The sequence below is a fragment of the Eriocheir sinensis genome, chromosome 44, assembly GCF_024679095.1.
Source record: "Eriocheir sinensis breed Jianghai 21 chromosome 44, ASM2467909v1, whole genome shotgun sequence".
Lineage (NCBI taxonomy): Eukaryota > Metazoa > Arthropoda > Malacostraca > Decapoda > Varunidae > Eriocheir > Eriocheir sinensis.
The window spans coordinates 1,478,021-1,493,397 of record NC_066552.1 but is presented as its reverse complement, the minus strand read 5'-3'; the positions used below and the strand labels follow the sequence as shown (position 1 = coordinate 1,493,397).

The 15,377-nt window shown below is 42.7% G+C and overlaps 1 protein-coding gene across 2 annotated transcripts in view; it reads right to left on the bottom strand.

The window, feature by feature from the left end:
- Positions 1 to 15,377, bottom strand: part of LOC126980267 (fibrocystin-L-like) — an 85,631-nt gene that overhangs the window by 56,471 nt on the left and 13,783 nt on the right. The window contains exons 1-17 of one of the 2 annotated variants that reach the window (XM_050829960.1): positions 14,341 to 14,356; positions 13,209 to 13,263; positions 12,842 to 12,928; positions 12,557 to 12,692; positions 12,090 to 12,177; positions 10,226 to 10,389; positions 8,715 to 8,932; positions 7,462 to 7,559; positions 6,504 to 6,603; positions 5,977 to 6,159; positions 5,243 to 5,343; positions 4,158 to 4,227; positions 2,994 to 3,208; positions 2,124 to 2,275; positions 1,233 to 1,320; positions 1,048 to 1,169; positions 234 to 406 (exon numbers count right to left, since the gene is read on the bottom strand). In XM_050829960.1, the coding sequence (XP_050685917.1) occupies positions 234 to 406; positions 1,048 to 1,169; positions 1,233 to 1,320; positions 2,124 to 2,275; positions 2,994 to 3,208; positions 4,158 to 4,227; positions 5,243 to 5,343; positions 5,977 to 6,159; positions 6,504 to 6,603; positions 7,462 to 7,559; positions 8,715 to 8,932; positions 10,226 to 10,389; positions 12,090 to 12,177; positions 12,557 to 12,692; positions 12,842 to 12,928; positions 13,209 to 13,254 (2,041 nt within the window). In that variant the 5' untranslated portion in view covers positions 13,255 to 13,263; positions 14,341 to 14,356. Of the gene's footprint in view, positions 1 to 233; positions 407 to 1,047; positions 1,170 to 1,232; positions 1,321 to 2,123; positions 2,276 to 2,993; positions 3,209 to 4,157; positions 4,228 to 5,242; positions 5,344 to 5,976; positions 6,160 to 6,503; positions 6,604 to 7,461; positions 7,560 to 8,714; positions 8,933 to 10,225; positions 10,390 to 12,089; positions 12,178 to 12,556; positions 12,693 to 12,841; positions 12,929 to 13,208; positions 13,264 to 14,340; positions 14,357 to 15,377 lie in introns of those variants that run through there. The other variant, XM_050829959.1, reaches the window with a different exon arrangement.

Below are 15,377 nucleotides of genomic sequence, written 5' to 3'. Positions count from 1 at the left end.
GGATGAGAAAGATCAGTGTGGGTGTGGGTGTAAGGAGAGGTGGATGAGTTTACTGTATACGTGTAAGTGGATGACATGGACTTTGAATGCGGATGTTCTTGTGTGGATGAGAGGTTTATGGCAATGTGGAGGGAATGTACATCCCTCCCCATCCCCCCCACCCACCCCACACACACACACACACGCACGTACATCCCTCCCCCCCACCCCCCACCCCCACCCCCACCACACACCTGTCACGGCCTCATTAACGAAGACCACCTCGTCGATGTGCACTTCCTCGGTGGGTAGGGCAGCCTTGGGCACCACCACGTTCTTCACCAGCAGCTTGGCCCCCGCTGTGTACTCGGCCGCTGCCCACGAGTTAAATATCACCTCCTGCAAGTCCTCGCAGTGGTACGTCCAGCTGTGAGGGAGAGGTGGTGGTGGTGAGCTGGTGGTGATGGTGGTGATGAAAGTAGAGTGAGGGAGAGAGAGGAGGAGGTAAAGAGGGAGAGAAAGGAGGGAATGGGAGAGATGGGTGGTGATGGTGGTGGAGGTGAATGATGAGGAATGAGAAATTAAGCTGAGTGAGGGAGAGAGAGAGAGAGAGGAGAGGTAAAGAGGGAGAGAAAGGAGGGCACAGGGAGGGAATGGGAGAGGTGGGTGGTGATGGTGGTGGAGGTGAAGGATGAGGAATGAGAAATGAAGCTGAGTGAGGGAGAGAGAGAGAGAGAGAGAGGAGAGGTAAAGAGGGAGAGAAAGGAGGGGACAGGGAGGGAATGGGAGAGAAAATACGACACAGAATCATAAAAGACAGAAGGACGAACATCTCAGCAAGTCAAAGAAGAAGAAGAAGAGAAAAAAGAAAAAAAAGGAAAATAGAAGAGGAAAAAAAAATGGTGATGATATCTGTGTGGTGATGATGATGGTGGTGGTGGTGGTGTTTATAATGAGAGGTGGTGGTGTCATTATCATCATCATCATCATCATCATCATCATCATCATTACTATTATTATATTCCCTCCTCCTCCTCCTCTTCCTCCTCCTCCTCCTCCTAGTATTACCTGCTGGCGGACAATGGGCGTTCAAACCAAAAGGTGTCGTCTCTGTTTTTCCCTCTGTTGTCCTTCCAAACTAGGTTGACCGCCATGCTTGTTTGAAGGTTGCCCTGGATAGCGAAACACAGCTGTGGGGGGGAAGGGGGAAGGGGGTTAATTCTCTCTCTCTCTCTCTCTCTCTCTCTACTTACGTATTTATGAACGTTGGCATCCACCATTTTGTCTTGGTCGGTCACTCGGTACACCCGTGGGTCAGTTCGCTTCAGTCTGAAGAGTTTTCTGAAGGGGGAAAGACACAGTGTTACCTTCGCCCTCCTATCTTGCTCTCTTCTCCTTACTCCTAACTTTATCTTATCCTTACTGTGTTCTTACTCTTGTGTTCTTATTCTAATCGTGTTCTTACCCTACACTAGATTAGGATATATATTGAGTTAGCTTAGGTTAGCGGAATCGGATGAAAGAATAAAGATGCTGGTTGACTCTTGCATAATGGATTTGGACACCCTCTGCAGTAGTTTGAGAGGTCTTGCAAGGTCACTGTTCACTACCATCTGCTTTCATAACCACTATTTTCATCCTTTAGATTAGTTTTGGAGAGGTCCAGTTGGGTCGTGATGAAAGAATGAAGATGCTGGTTGACTCTTGCATAATGGATTTGGACACCTCCCGCAGTAGTTTGAGAGGTCTTGCAAGGTCACTATTCACTGCCATCTTCTTCTATAACCACTATTTTCATCCTTTAGATTAGTTTTGGAAAGGTTAAGTCGGGTCGTGATGAAAGAATGAAGCTGCTGGTTGACTCTTGCATAATGGATTTGGACACCTCCCGCAGTAGTTTGAGAGCCCTTGCAAGGTCACTGTTCACTACCATCTGCTTCCATAACCACTATTTTCATCCTTTAGATTAGTTTTGTAAAAGTCAAATTGGGTCGTGATGAAAGAATGAAGCTGTTGGGTGACTCTTGCATAATGAATTTGGGCTGGAAATCGTCAAACATAAGGCAGAGTACAACAACTTGGCAACGTTGGGTTAGGTCAGGGAGGGTCAAGTTGGGTCAATCTATGTCACCCTGTTCACCCACCTTCCGCAATAGGGTTGGACGTCATCTACAACGCTCCCGAGGGCTCCTGGAGGTCTTTCGCCGTCCTCGAAGTCCGTGAAATGCCTTACGTTCAAGCCGCTAAAATCCTTGTCACACTTCTGCTCCGTCATGTCCAGCAGCGCCTCGCGGACCTGGAGTTGAGAGAGGAAAAGCAAGTTGACATTATGAAGGTTGAACGGAAAAAAAGTGGTGGATGGTGGTGGTGGTTGTGATGGTGGTGGAATGGTTGGTGATGAGGATATGAAGACTTTGAGGTGGATGGTGGTGGTGGTGATGGTGGTGGTGGTGATGGTGGTGGTGGTGATGTGACCGTGGTTGTGATGCATTTTCTTTCTCTTTATTTCTCTTCGTTTTCTTGTTTTCACTATTCTCTCTTCTCTTGTTTTCTCTGTACTCTCTTCTCTTGTTTTCTCTATTCTCTATTCTCTTGTTTTCTCTATTCTCTATTCTCTTGTTTTCTCTATTCTCTATTCTCTTGTTTTCTCTATTCTCTATTCTCTTGTTTTCTCTATTCTCTATTCTCTTGTTTTCTCTATTCTCTCTTCTCTTGTTTTCTCTATTCTCTATTCTCTTGTTTTCTCTATTCTCTATTCTCTTGTTTTCTCTATTCTCTATTCTCTTGTTTTCTCTATTCTCTATTCTCTTGTTTTCTCTATTCTCTTGTTTTCTCTATTCTCTATTCTCTTGTTTTCTCTATTCTCTATTCTCTTGTTTTCTCTATTCTCTATTCTCTTGTTTTCTCTATTCTCTATTCTCTTGTTTTCTCTATTCTCTATTCTCTTGTTTTTTCTATTCTCTATTCCCTATTCTCTCTCTCTCTCTCTCTCTCTCTCTCTCTATCTATCTCACCTGTGCAGAATCCGCGATATCAACAGGAGCCGAAGAAATCCCATTGATGAACAAGGTGGCGGGCGTTGGAGTCCCCGTGATAGCTATTGCCTGCGTCTCGAACACCTGGTGGATGTCCAGCTTCACCTCCATCTTAGGGTTGAGTGCCCGGAAGGTCTGACTGTTCACGTACCTCGCGTTAAAGTCCTTCATCCTTATCAGAAGGTCCGTGTCGCCTGAAGGAAAAGTTAGGTTAGGTTAAATTTACTCGTGTCACCTGGAAGAAGAGTTAGGTTAGGTTAAATTTACTTGTGTCGCCTGGAAGAAGAGTTAGGTTAGGTTAAATTTACTCGTGTCACCTGGAAGAAGAGTTAGGTTAGGTTAAATTTACTCGTGTCACCTGGAAGAAGAGTTAGGTTAGGTTAAGTTATTCCTACGCCTTGTTCTTACTCTAAATGTGTTCTTACTCTTCCAGTGTTCTTACTTTAATCGTGTTCTTGCTCTCCATCAGACTAGGATATGTTTAAGTTTAGTTAGCTTAGGTCAGCGGAAAGGGATGAAAGAATGAAGATACGGGTTGACTCTTGCATAATGGATTTGGACACCTTCTGCAGCCCAGGTCTGGTTTGGTAGGTTAGGTTAGGTTTGGTTAGCTAAGTTAGGATAGTTCAGTTAGTTAGGTTAGTTAGATTAGGTTAGCTGGGTTAGGTTACTTAGATTAGGTTAGACTAGGTTAGTTAAGTGAGCGGAAAAGAAGGTTGACATTATGAAGATTGAACGCAAAAAAAAAGAGAAAGAAAAGAAAAAAGAAAAATATGAGAAAAACTGACTAACACGTAAAAAAAATAATACTGGTCCACACCGAGAGAAAAACAACAACAACACATAGGCCTACATAAAGAAAGAAAGAAACACACAACAAAGAGAAAGAAAAGAGAAGAAAACTATGACGAAAACTTACACACAGAAACTAAAAAAAAAAAAAAATACTATCACACACCTATGAAAAAAACGACAGACACGCACAAAAAAAAAAGAGAAAAGAAATACACGCCACCAGTAACTATGGCAAAAACTTACACACATAGAAACTAAAATAATAATAATAATAATAATAATAATAATACTGGCACACACCTATGAAAAAAAAGACACACACACAAAGAAGTAAAATGAAATACACACCGTCAGTTCGGAAGCGGAATTCAACATAAGCCGGCGTCCCCTTCTTCAGTTCAATAGGCTGCTCGGACACCTGGGCGGGAGAGAGAGAAGCAATTAGTACAGGTGTTCTAATTAGTAAACGGAGAGAGAGAGAGAGAGAGAGAGAGAGAGAGAGAGAGAGAGAGAGAGAGAGAGAGAGAGAGAGAGAGAGAGAGAGAGAGAGAGAGAGAGAGAGAGAGAGAGAGAGAGAGAGAGAGAGAGAGAGAGAGAGAGAGAGAGAGAGAGAGAGAGAGAGAGAGAGAAGCGATTACTACAGGTGTTCTAACTAGCAAAAGGAGAGAGAGAGAAGCGATTATTACAGGTGTTCAAATTAGCAAACACCTTAGGCCTTTACATTTCTTACCTACTGTTATTGAATTCAAACTATCACCAGACTCATAAAACTACCCATGGAAACACTAACACAACAACCTCTACGAAAGCTTTACCAAATGTAGGTGTGTGAGCCTTGAAATGTATGAAAATAAGCCTGTAATAACCTCTACGAAAGCCTTATTAATTGTGGGTATGTGAGCCTTGAAATGTTAAGGAAAATAGGGCTTCAGCAACCACTATGAAAGCCTTAACAAATGACTGTGTGGAAGTCTTGAATTGTAAAAGAAAATAGGGCTTTAGCAACCACTATGAAAGCCTTATCAAATGCAGGTGTGGAAGCCTTGAAATGTTAAGGAAAATAGGGCTTTAACAACCACTATGAAAGCCTTAACAAATGACTGTGTGGAAGCCTTGAAATGTGTGAAAATAAGCCTGCAATAACCTCTACGAAAGCCTTATCAACTGTGGGTGTAGGAATCTTGAAGTGTTAAGAGAATACGCCTGCAATAACTTTTACGAAAGCCTTATCAAATGTAGGCATGTAAGCCTTGAAATGTGTGGAAATACGTCTGCAATAATCTCTATGAAAGCCTTATCAACTGTGGGTGTAGAAATCTTGAATTGTTAAGAAAATACGCCTGCAATAAACTCTATGAAAGCCTTATCAAATGTGGGTATGTAAGCCTAAACTGTTTGAGATTATGGACCAAGGTTCTTCATTTTTTCCTTACGGCATTTTCCGGGTTTCCATCAGGGGATATGAGGACCCAGCCCTTGTTGCCAGCGGTGCCCAGAACCATATACTCGCCATCGTGGGGTGGGTGGAGGAGAGCTGCAAAGAGAGAAAGAGATCAAGGTATTAGGGAATCTTCTGTATCTTCATTTTCCTCTTCTCTCCTTTTTAAAATAGAAATGCGAAGTCTTGGGGGCATTTGAATTAACCTAATCACCACCAACTGTTGTCCATATCAAGAGAAAGAGGTCAAGGTATTAGGGAATGTTCTGTATTACTCTTCATTTTCCTCTTCTCTCCTTTTCAAAATAGAGATGCAAAGTCTTGGGGGCATTTGAATTAACCTTATCTCACTTGTGTTTAAGGACAGACCACCACCTATTGTCCGTACCATAAGGTCTGTGTGGTTTGAGTATCTATGTAAATTTCCCCCCGAAAGTGACCTCTCTTTTGACCGACCACTCTTCTGAACTCTTTTTTTATAGGAGCAGTGTTTAGCGGGGCTGTTTTTCTCTCATTATTCCTCTGTTTTGCCCTTGAGCTGCTTCCTTTCCTGCATCTATGTTAATCTATGTAAATCTCCCTCTCTTTTGATCGACCACTCTTCTGAACTCTTTTTTATAGGGACAGTGTTTAGCGGGGTTTATTTCCTCTCATTATTCCTCTGTTTTGCCCTTGAGCTGCTTCCTTTCCTACAAAAAAAAAAGGACCGTGAAAGTAGTGCCCCCTCACCTCTGACTCTCCCTAAAGCGCTCTCTCCAATCACCAGCGGAAAGGAGAGTTCTTGAACGTCGTTGGTGAGTGCCTCGTAGCCGGCGTGAGAGGAGTCCAGCGCTGCCCATTTCTCCGCTTGGTAGAACTCAGCATCTGTCGCAGTCTCCCCCTTAAACAGCTCAACCAGGATGCCACGCTCGCCTAGGAATACAGAAATACAGTGTTCGTTAGCTCTGAGAAATAGTATACATATAGGAGAAGAAAGAAAGAAAGAAAGAGAGTGAAGGAGAGGCGTTAGGTTGGTGATATAGAGATAGGTTAGAAGCTTAGCGTTGAGCCTAGGAATACAGGAATACAGTGTTCGTTAGCTCTGGGAAATAATAGGAGAAAGAAAGAAAGAAAGAGAGAATGAAGGAGGCGCGAGATACTGAGTCCATATCATCTTTTTCTTTAAATTTCCCTTGACGCCCTTTCCTGGATCTCAATAATAACAATAATGATAATAATAATGATAGTGGCAATAGGTTACGAATCCCTATACTGACCTGCGCCGGGGGATTCAATCTGCCCCTCAGCTGGCGTCAAACACTTCAGCTGGTCATCCGTGATCTCTTGAACGGAGCACTCCACGCCTCCGACCTCAACCTGTGAAGGGAATGGTCTCGTTAACTCCTTGACTGTGGATTCCCTACAGTCAGACATCACCAAGCTACAGGAATGGAACAAAAAGTGGCTGCTACAATTCAATGAAGAAAAATGTAAAGTCCTGCAGCTTGGGAGGGGATATCCAGCACACCAATACCACATGGGAAACACTCCACTATCCACCACAGAGGCAGAGAAAGACCTGGGAGTGTGTATGTTACCAGGCTACCAGTGAAGGGATATCCAGCACATCCAATACCACATGGGAAACACTCCACTATCCACTACAGAGGCAGAGAAAGACCTGGGAGTGTATGTTACCAGGCTACCAGTGAAGGGATATCCAGCACACCAATACCACATGGGAAACACTCCACTATCCACCACAGAGCCAGAGAAAGACCTGGGAGTGTATGTTACCAGGCTACCAGTGAAGGGATATCCAGCACACCAATACCACATGGGAAACACTCCACTTTCCACCACAGAGGCAGAGAAAGACCTGGGAGTGTATGTTACCAGGCTACCAGTGAAGGGATATCCAGCACACCAATACCACATGGGAAACACTCCACTATCCACCACAGAGGCAGAGAAAGACCTGGGAGTGTATGTTACCAGGCTACCAGTGAAGGGATATCCAGCACACCAATACCACATGGGAAACACTCCACTATCCACCACAGAGGCAGAGAAAGACCTGGGAGTGTATATTACCAGGCTACCAGTGAAGGCCAAATATGTGCCAATCGCAGCGGATGGGTTAATTAAGCACCTGTTTGCCTTGTCATATACATTTGCGATAGGGTCATCATACGCCTTCTTACCATACCCTTAATTAAAAATGAAATACCTCACCTTGGTCTGGTCCTGGTAGGGGTCGAAGCCAATGCCGTCGACAGTAACGAGAGTGCCACCGAGGAGGGAGCCGGACGAGGGGGACACACCACTTATGGCTGCAAGGGGAGGGGTGGGGGTTAAGGGGTGACTTTAAACAACAGCAAAAAACAACAAGAACAATGATTACAGACAACTTATTAATGGATGCCAGGAAAAAAGAGTTAAATCTTATTGGTGGAAAGGTATTGAGAAGAGGATGAAGAGGAGGAGGAGGAGGAGGAGGAGGTAGAAGAAGTAAAGTAAGAAGAAAAAGAGGACAAGGAGGAAAAGAGAGTGGAAAAGAAAGTTGAAAGAGGATCAAGAGGAGGAGAAGGAGAAAGAGGAGGAGGAGGAGGAGGAGGAAGAAGTAAACGAAGAAAAAAAGAAGACAAGGAGAGAAAGAGTGATAGGAAGAGAAGAAAAGGTAAAAGACAGGGAGGAAGAAGAAGACAGGAGAGATGATAAGTTAGCTAGACTGGGAACTGTGGGGCTTACCTTAATAGGCCTAAAGAAAGAAGGAAGGGGAGAAGTGGGGAGGAGAGAGAGGGGGAGATAGAAGGGGGGTGGGGGGGTACAAAGAGATAAGATATTATACTCAACATCGAAGTGAACGGAAGGGAGAAAGAAGAGGAGAAGTGGGGAGGAAAGAGAGGGGGAGATAGAAGGGGGGTGGGGGGGTACAAAGAGATAAGATATTAAACTCAACATCGAAGTGAACGGAAGGGAGAAAGAAGAGGAGAAGTGGGGAGGAAAGAAAGGGGGAGATAGAAGGGGGGTGGGGGGGTACAAAGAGATAAGATATTCAACTCAACATCGAAGTGAACGGAAAGGAGAAAGAAGAGGAGAAGTGGGGAGGAAAGAGAGGGGGAGATAGAAGGGGGGTGGGGGGGTACAAAGAGATAAGATATTCAACTCAACATCGAAGTGAACAGAAGCGAGGAAGAAGAGGAGGAGTTGGACCTACGCAGCGATACAAAGGATGCAGATCAAACGAAGTACAAGAAGAAGAAGAAGAAGAAGAAGAAGAAGAAGAAGAAGAAGGAGAAGAAGTGATCGGATAATAACCAAACTTTCTCTCCCGGCCACCTCTTAGGATTCTTTCTGTGAGCAGCAAGTAGCGGGCTTTTTTTTAAATTATTGTTTACTTTTTATTGTGCCCTTGAACTGTCTCCTTTGTAGTAAAAAACAAAACAAAACAAAAGAAAACGCAAAAACAGCCATCATTCACTCACCCGGGTAGGAATGGTACTGGTAAAGCTTGTCTTGCGAGTCGACGTACATCTTATGCCGATCAGTCACAGACGAGCCTCTCTCGGTGACGAAGAGCGAGGAGTTCATGGCTCCGATCAGCTTGGCGCGCGGCAGACATGTGAGTTCCCCCCCGCTGAAGGTCCCGCGAAGCTCTTCATTCTCGTCCAGCAGATCACACTCCACGCCGCCCAAGAAGACCCTGTGACGAAGGATTTGTAGGATGTGTTAAGGATGGGAAGGAAGTTAGATAGCCCAAGAAGACCCTGTGGCGAAGGATTTGTAGGATGTGTAGGAGTTAAGGATGGGAAGGAAAGAGAAGGAAGAAGTTAGCTAGAAAAAGGACAGGAGTGAGGAGAATGGGAAGGAAGGAAAAGGAAGAAGTTAGTTAGAAGAATAGGAATGAATGAAGGAAGAAGTTAGATAGAAAAATGATAGGAGTGAGGAGAATGGGAAGGAAAGAAAAGGAAGAAGTTAGTTAGAAGAATAGGAAGGAATGAAGGAAGAAGTTAGAGAGAAAAATGATAGGAGTGAGGAGAATGGGAAGGAAGGAAAAGGAAGAAGTTAGTTAGAAGAATAGAAAGGAATGAAGGAAGAAGTTAGAGAGAAAAATGATAGGAGTGAGGAGAATGGGAAGGAAGGAAAAGGAAGAAGTTAGAAGAATAGAAAGGAATGAAGGAAGAAGTTAAATAGAAGAATGTTTGGAGTGAAAAATATGGGAAGGAAGGAAAAGGAGGAAGTAAGTAAGAAGGATAGGAAGGAGGGAGAAGCATGGGAAGGAGTGACAAGGATGGGAAAGGAGCTAAAAATATATGAAGGGGTCAGTTAAAAGGATACGTAGGACACATAAGGATGGAAAGGAGCATTTCAGAAGGATGTATAGGAGTGAAAATGATAGTTAGGTTAGGTTAGGATAGATTGAGTCCTTCTTCTTCTCCTCTTCCTCCTCCTAAGTTATGATAGGTTAGTTCTGGTATAAAAATCTTGGTTGAAAGGCTGGGTTGAGTACGGTTGAGTTGAGATACATTGGTTAGAGTTAGGTTAGAAGGTGTGAGAGGGCTATTGAAAGTCGTAGTCCCCTCCCTCCCCCCCAGCACTCTCTCTCTCTCTCTTTCTTTCTTTTTGTCCTTCCACTATATCCCAGAGCTAATCAACACTATTTCTTCATCATTTCTCTTTCATTCCTCTTTCTTTCTTTCTTTCTCTCTTTCTCTCTTTCTTTATTTTTCTCCTTCCACTATATCCCAGAGCTAACCAACACTGTATTTCTTTATCATTTTTCCTTCATTCCTCTTTCTTTCCTACTCTCTCTCTCTCTCTCTCTCTCTCTCTCTCACTCTTTCTTTCTTTTTCTCCTTCCACTATATCCCAGAGCTAATCAACACCATTTCTTCATCATTTCTCTTTCATTCCTTCTTTACAGTACGCATATTTTTTTTTTTAAGTCGTAATTCCCCCCCTCCCCCCCTCCTCCCCCCTACCCCCCCCCACTCACTTGGTCAGCACAGCGCCACGGTCCGGGTTGGCTTCGAGAGGGTCGTCCACGTTGATCTGGTAATACTGGGCCGTCTGCAGCCAGCCGTTGAACCTCACCTCTTGGCCGGGCAGGGACCACAGCGGCGTCACGGTCTGAATCTTCGGAGGCACCCACCACGCGTACTGGAAAGGGGGAATGAAAGAGAAATGATGAAGAAATAGGGTGTCGGTTTTAGCTCTGGGATATAGCAGCAGGAGAGAGAGAGAGAGAGAGAGAGAGAGAGAGAGAGAGAGAGAGAGAGAGAGAGAGAGAGAGAGAGAGAGGAAAGAAAAAAAAAGAACTAAAAAATACAGTGTTCGTTAGTTCTGGGAAATAATAGAAGAAGAAGAAAAAGAAATAAATAAAAAAAAGAAGGAAAGAAAGAGAGAGAGAAAGAAAGAGCGAGAGAAAAAAAGAAAGAAAGAAAAAAACTCCGTATCCTTAAACGTGTGTGTGTGTGTGTGTGTGTGTGTGTGTGTGTGTGTGCGTGTGTGTGTGTGTGTGTGTGTGTGTGTGTGTGTGTGTGTGTGTCCATTCTGTCTGGCCACGTACTTGAGCGTTCTAAGCCACACATGTTCAATACGTGTCTTTAAAAGCTCATTCATATTCGTCTCTCTCTCTCTCTCTCTCTCTCGTGTGTGTGTGTGTGTGTGACATATGCAATCTTGTGCTGTCCATTTCAATAATCTATAACCGCAATCAATCTTAAGTTTATCACACATATATATATTTTTTCGTATAATGGCTTTCAAAACCAGGTGACCAGATACTCAATAAATGACGCAAACGTTTAGTAAGTTACATAAAGATTCAATAAGCGAGGCAAACGTTCAATGAGTGACGCAAACGTTCAAGAAGTGTCGTTAATGGTGATTGACGGGGGGAGCTTGAAAGAACTTAGCCCCCTGCGCGCCTAACTACCCGACAGCCTAATTGCCCGCCTGAGGGGTTAATGAGCGTCGTCAGGTGGGTGTGAGCCTTGAAATGTCATGACGAAAGAAATATAAATAAATAAAGATGAAAAGGAAGAAGAAAGAAAGAGAGAAAGAAAAGAAAGAAAGAGAAAGAAAAAAGAAAGAAGGAAAGAAGGATACAAAGCCAGAAAGAGAGAATTGACTAAGAAAACTGTCTTAAGATGATTTACTTATTTTCGGCATCTATTTATATATTTGATTGCTGTATTTGACTTATTCACGGATATAGTTACTTTTCTCTCTCTCTCTCTCTCTCTCTCTCTCTCTCTCACACACACACACACACACACAACTCTCTTTGATGATCACACATGTCCGGCATTTGATGATTTCTCTTTTCATAAACAGACATTCAGGCATCTTAGGGTTAAAAAAGTGTTTCTGAATGGCTTCTTTGTACACACACACACACACACACACACACACACACACACTGACACATACACACGTTCTCCTTCTACACACACGTTTTCTTTTGACACACGTTTTCTTTTGACAACATCCCGTTTTCTTTCGACAAACTCACCAGCACTCATATATTCGCAAAAGAAAAAAACACACAAAAAAACGGACAAAAAACACTCTTATATGTACTAAAATAACATATCCAAGTGTGTTCTAAGTCTCAAAAGTACGTTATATCAGACTCTTACGTACCAAAAGCGACTATCGTGAACACAGCGAAGAGAAAAAAACGGAGAGATAAACTATACACAAAAAACAGACAAAAAACACTCTTATATGTACTAAAATAACATATCCAAGTGTGTTCTAAGTCTCAAAAGTACGTTATATCACACTCCTACGTACCCAAAGCGACTATCGTGAAAACAGCGGAGAGAAAACCATGAGAGATACACTATACATACGTTGACGGTGCTGCTTCCCTCAGCGCGAACACCGTCGGAGTAGATAACGATATCATAGACCGTAGGCGCGCTGGGTCTGGTGCGAGGCCTGGACCGAAGGGGGGAAAAGGGGACTTACTTTGTGCACTCTTTTATACCGCTTCTACTTAAACAACTGCCTCTATGTCTTCTACTGAACGAGCTGCTTCTCTTCTCTTACTTATCCACCTGCTGTCATATATCTTCTACTTAAACAACTGCTTCCATAATCTTCTGCTTAACGAACAGCTTCCATATCTTCTGCTTATCCAACTATTTCCATAACCTCTCCTACTTAAATAATTTCTACTACTACTACTACTACTACTACTACTACTATTTCTACTACTACTACTACTACTACTACTACTGCTATTACTACTACTACTACTACTACTACAACCCCCAACACCACTACTACCACCATCACCATCACTAACACCACTTACCCGGTAGAACAGACGATCCGATTCGTGTTGGTAAGGTATTGGATCACCTTACACTCGATTTCATCCTCTCCGTTCACCAATGATACTCGATTCCCCAAAGAAGGATCGAACTGGCTGAACTGGTCCTCGCTGAAGCCTAAAGAAATAGAAATAGAAATAAATAAAGATGAAAAGGAAGATGAGAGAAAGAAAGAAAGAAAAGAAAGAGAAAGAAAAGAAAGAAAAAAAGAAGGAAAGAAGGATACAAAGCCAGAAAGAGAGTATTGACTAAGCCTACAGACTCACCTTCTCCGTTGATGTAGAGGACCACACCTCCTCCATAGCCCAGGTAATACGGATTCCTGCCTGTCATCCGTGCCGCCGAGGCCAACCCTGGGAGGTCACGAGAACAGAGGGAGGTCAACACGAGGTCACGGAGGTCACACAGAGGTCAATATTGGAAGTTTCTCATGGATATTTTTTTATTTATTCATTCTTATTTATTTATTTATTTAGTTAGTTAGTTAGTGTGTTAGCGTGTTAGTTAGAATGTAAGTTAGGTTAGTCAATTAGCTAGTTAGATAGTTCATTAGCTAGAAGGTTAATTAGGTTAGTTAGGGAGTGTGTGTGTGTGTGTGTGTGTGTGTGTGTGTGTGTGTGTGTGTATGCTTACCCAGGAGGGCGGCAGCAGCAGTAGCCACCAGAGCCAGACGCGTCATGGCCCAGGGCTGAAAGGCATAACAAGAACACCATCAGACCCTACAAGTCACGCCTCAGAGATCACCAACCCACACTCCCATGTCCTTGGTCTCTCCCTTGGTATCATTTCCGACAATATCACGAGTTCTACCCTTCCTATAGACCATCCCTTAAGATCAGTTCCGGCAATATCACAAACTCTCCTTCCTTCTGCCATTCCCTTGAGATCAGTTCCGGCAATATCACAAGCTCTCCCTTCCTAGACCATTCCCTTGAGATCAGTTCCGGCAATATCACAAGCTCTCCCTCCTTCTGCCATTCCCTTGAGATCAGTTCCGGCAATAGTACAAGTTCTCCCTTCCTAGACCATTCACTTGACATCGGTTTCAACATTACCAGTCAGCCAGATCCTGTTCTTTATGTTCTTCACGTATAACAAGCTTTCCCTTCCTCGGTCTCTCCCTTGGCACCATTTACAACACTATCAGGCAGCCAGACATATTTCCCCACAAGCTATCTGCGACTCGCTTTTAATGGCTACATCCAGCATATTGACTTCCTAGATATTCCCTACTAGTAACCGTGTGGCGGAAACATGCAAAGATGAATGTAAAAGTAAATGAATGTAAAATGTAAAAGAGGAGGGTATCAGGACACCTCTCTTCCCGAAATTGACCTATCTTTCGGCCACTCCTTTTGACGCATTGTAGGAGCAGTGAGTAGCGGGCTTTTCTTCATTATTGTTTTTTTTGTTTTTTTGCCCTTGAACTGCTTCCTCTACTGTAAAAAAAAAGAAGACAAGGATGTGGAATGCAAAGAGTTCCAAAAAGACTGTCTAGATGATGATTGTTGTCGTAAAATACCAAGGAGGATAGACTCGTAGCCCTGTGTATAAGTTGTATCAGGTCAGATTCAACAAAAACATAAGCACTGGTTTACTAAAGGAATGGTGGATGAGTGGAACAGGCTTGGCAGTCATGTGGTGGGTGGCAATACGATAGATACATCAGAAAAGGGTTCGATGATGGATAAAGATGAGCAATGAAGGAAAGATTACGAGATGACTTACGGGTGAGTGAGGAGTGATAACGGTGACCAGTCCTTACCTTCTCCTTCGCTGGCTTCAGAGAGGATTGATGTCCACCCTACACACAGGTGCCTTATATACCGTAGAGAGCACAGGTGTTCAGCTCTCCCCTCCCTCCTTCCCTCCACTACCTTCTACTCCTCCTCCTCCTTCCCCACCTCCTCCTCCTCCTCCTCCTCCTCCTTTTTACCTCCTCTTTCATCTACCTTCTCCTCTGTGGCCCAGTTACCAAGTCAGGGCTGTTGACCATTCCATCCCGCCCCCCCCAAAAAAAAACCTCCCATCGCGTCCACTCCTCTTCCTCTTTCTCATTTTCTTGCTTGTAATTTGTAGACGCGTGTAATCCAACCCCCCCGCAAAAAAAAAAAAAAGAGTAATGGTGATTATCCTGATAATGATTACTATACTACTACTACTACTACTACTACTACTACTACTACTACTACTACTACTACTATTACTACTACTACTACTACTACTATTACTACTATTACTACTACTACTACTATTACTACTATTACTACTACTACTACTACTACTACTATTACTACTATTACTATTACTACTATTACTACTACTATATACTACTATATATACTATATATATATATATATATATATATATACTATATACTACACACACACTACACTACACACTACACACACACACTACTATATATATATATATATATATATATATATATATATATATATATATATATATATATATATATATATATATATATATATATATATATATATATATATATATATATATATATATATATATATATATATATATATATATATATATATATATATATATATATATATATATATATATATATATATATATATATATATATATATATATATATATATATATATATATATATATATATATATATATATTTTTTTTTATTGTTGCCTCATTGCGCCGGTAGGCATCTTTTGGGGCCTGATGGTCGGCCCAAGGCTTCTTCCAGGTGGGGCCTGATGGTCCAGCCCGTTCTGGCGCAGGCGAGTGTTTATAGTGGCGCCATCTTGCATTGGCTTA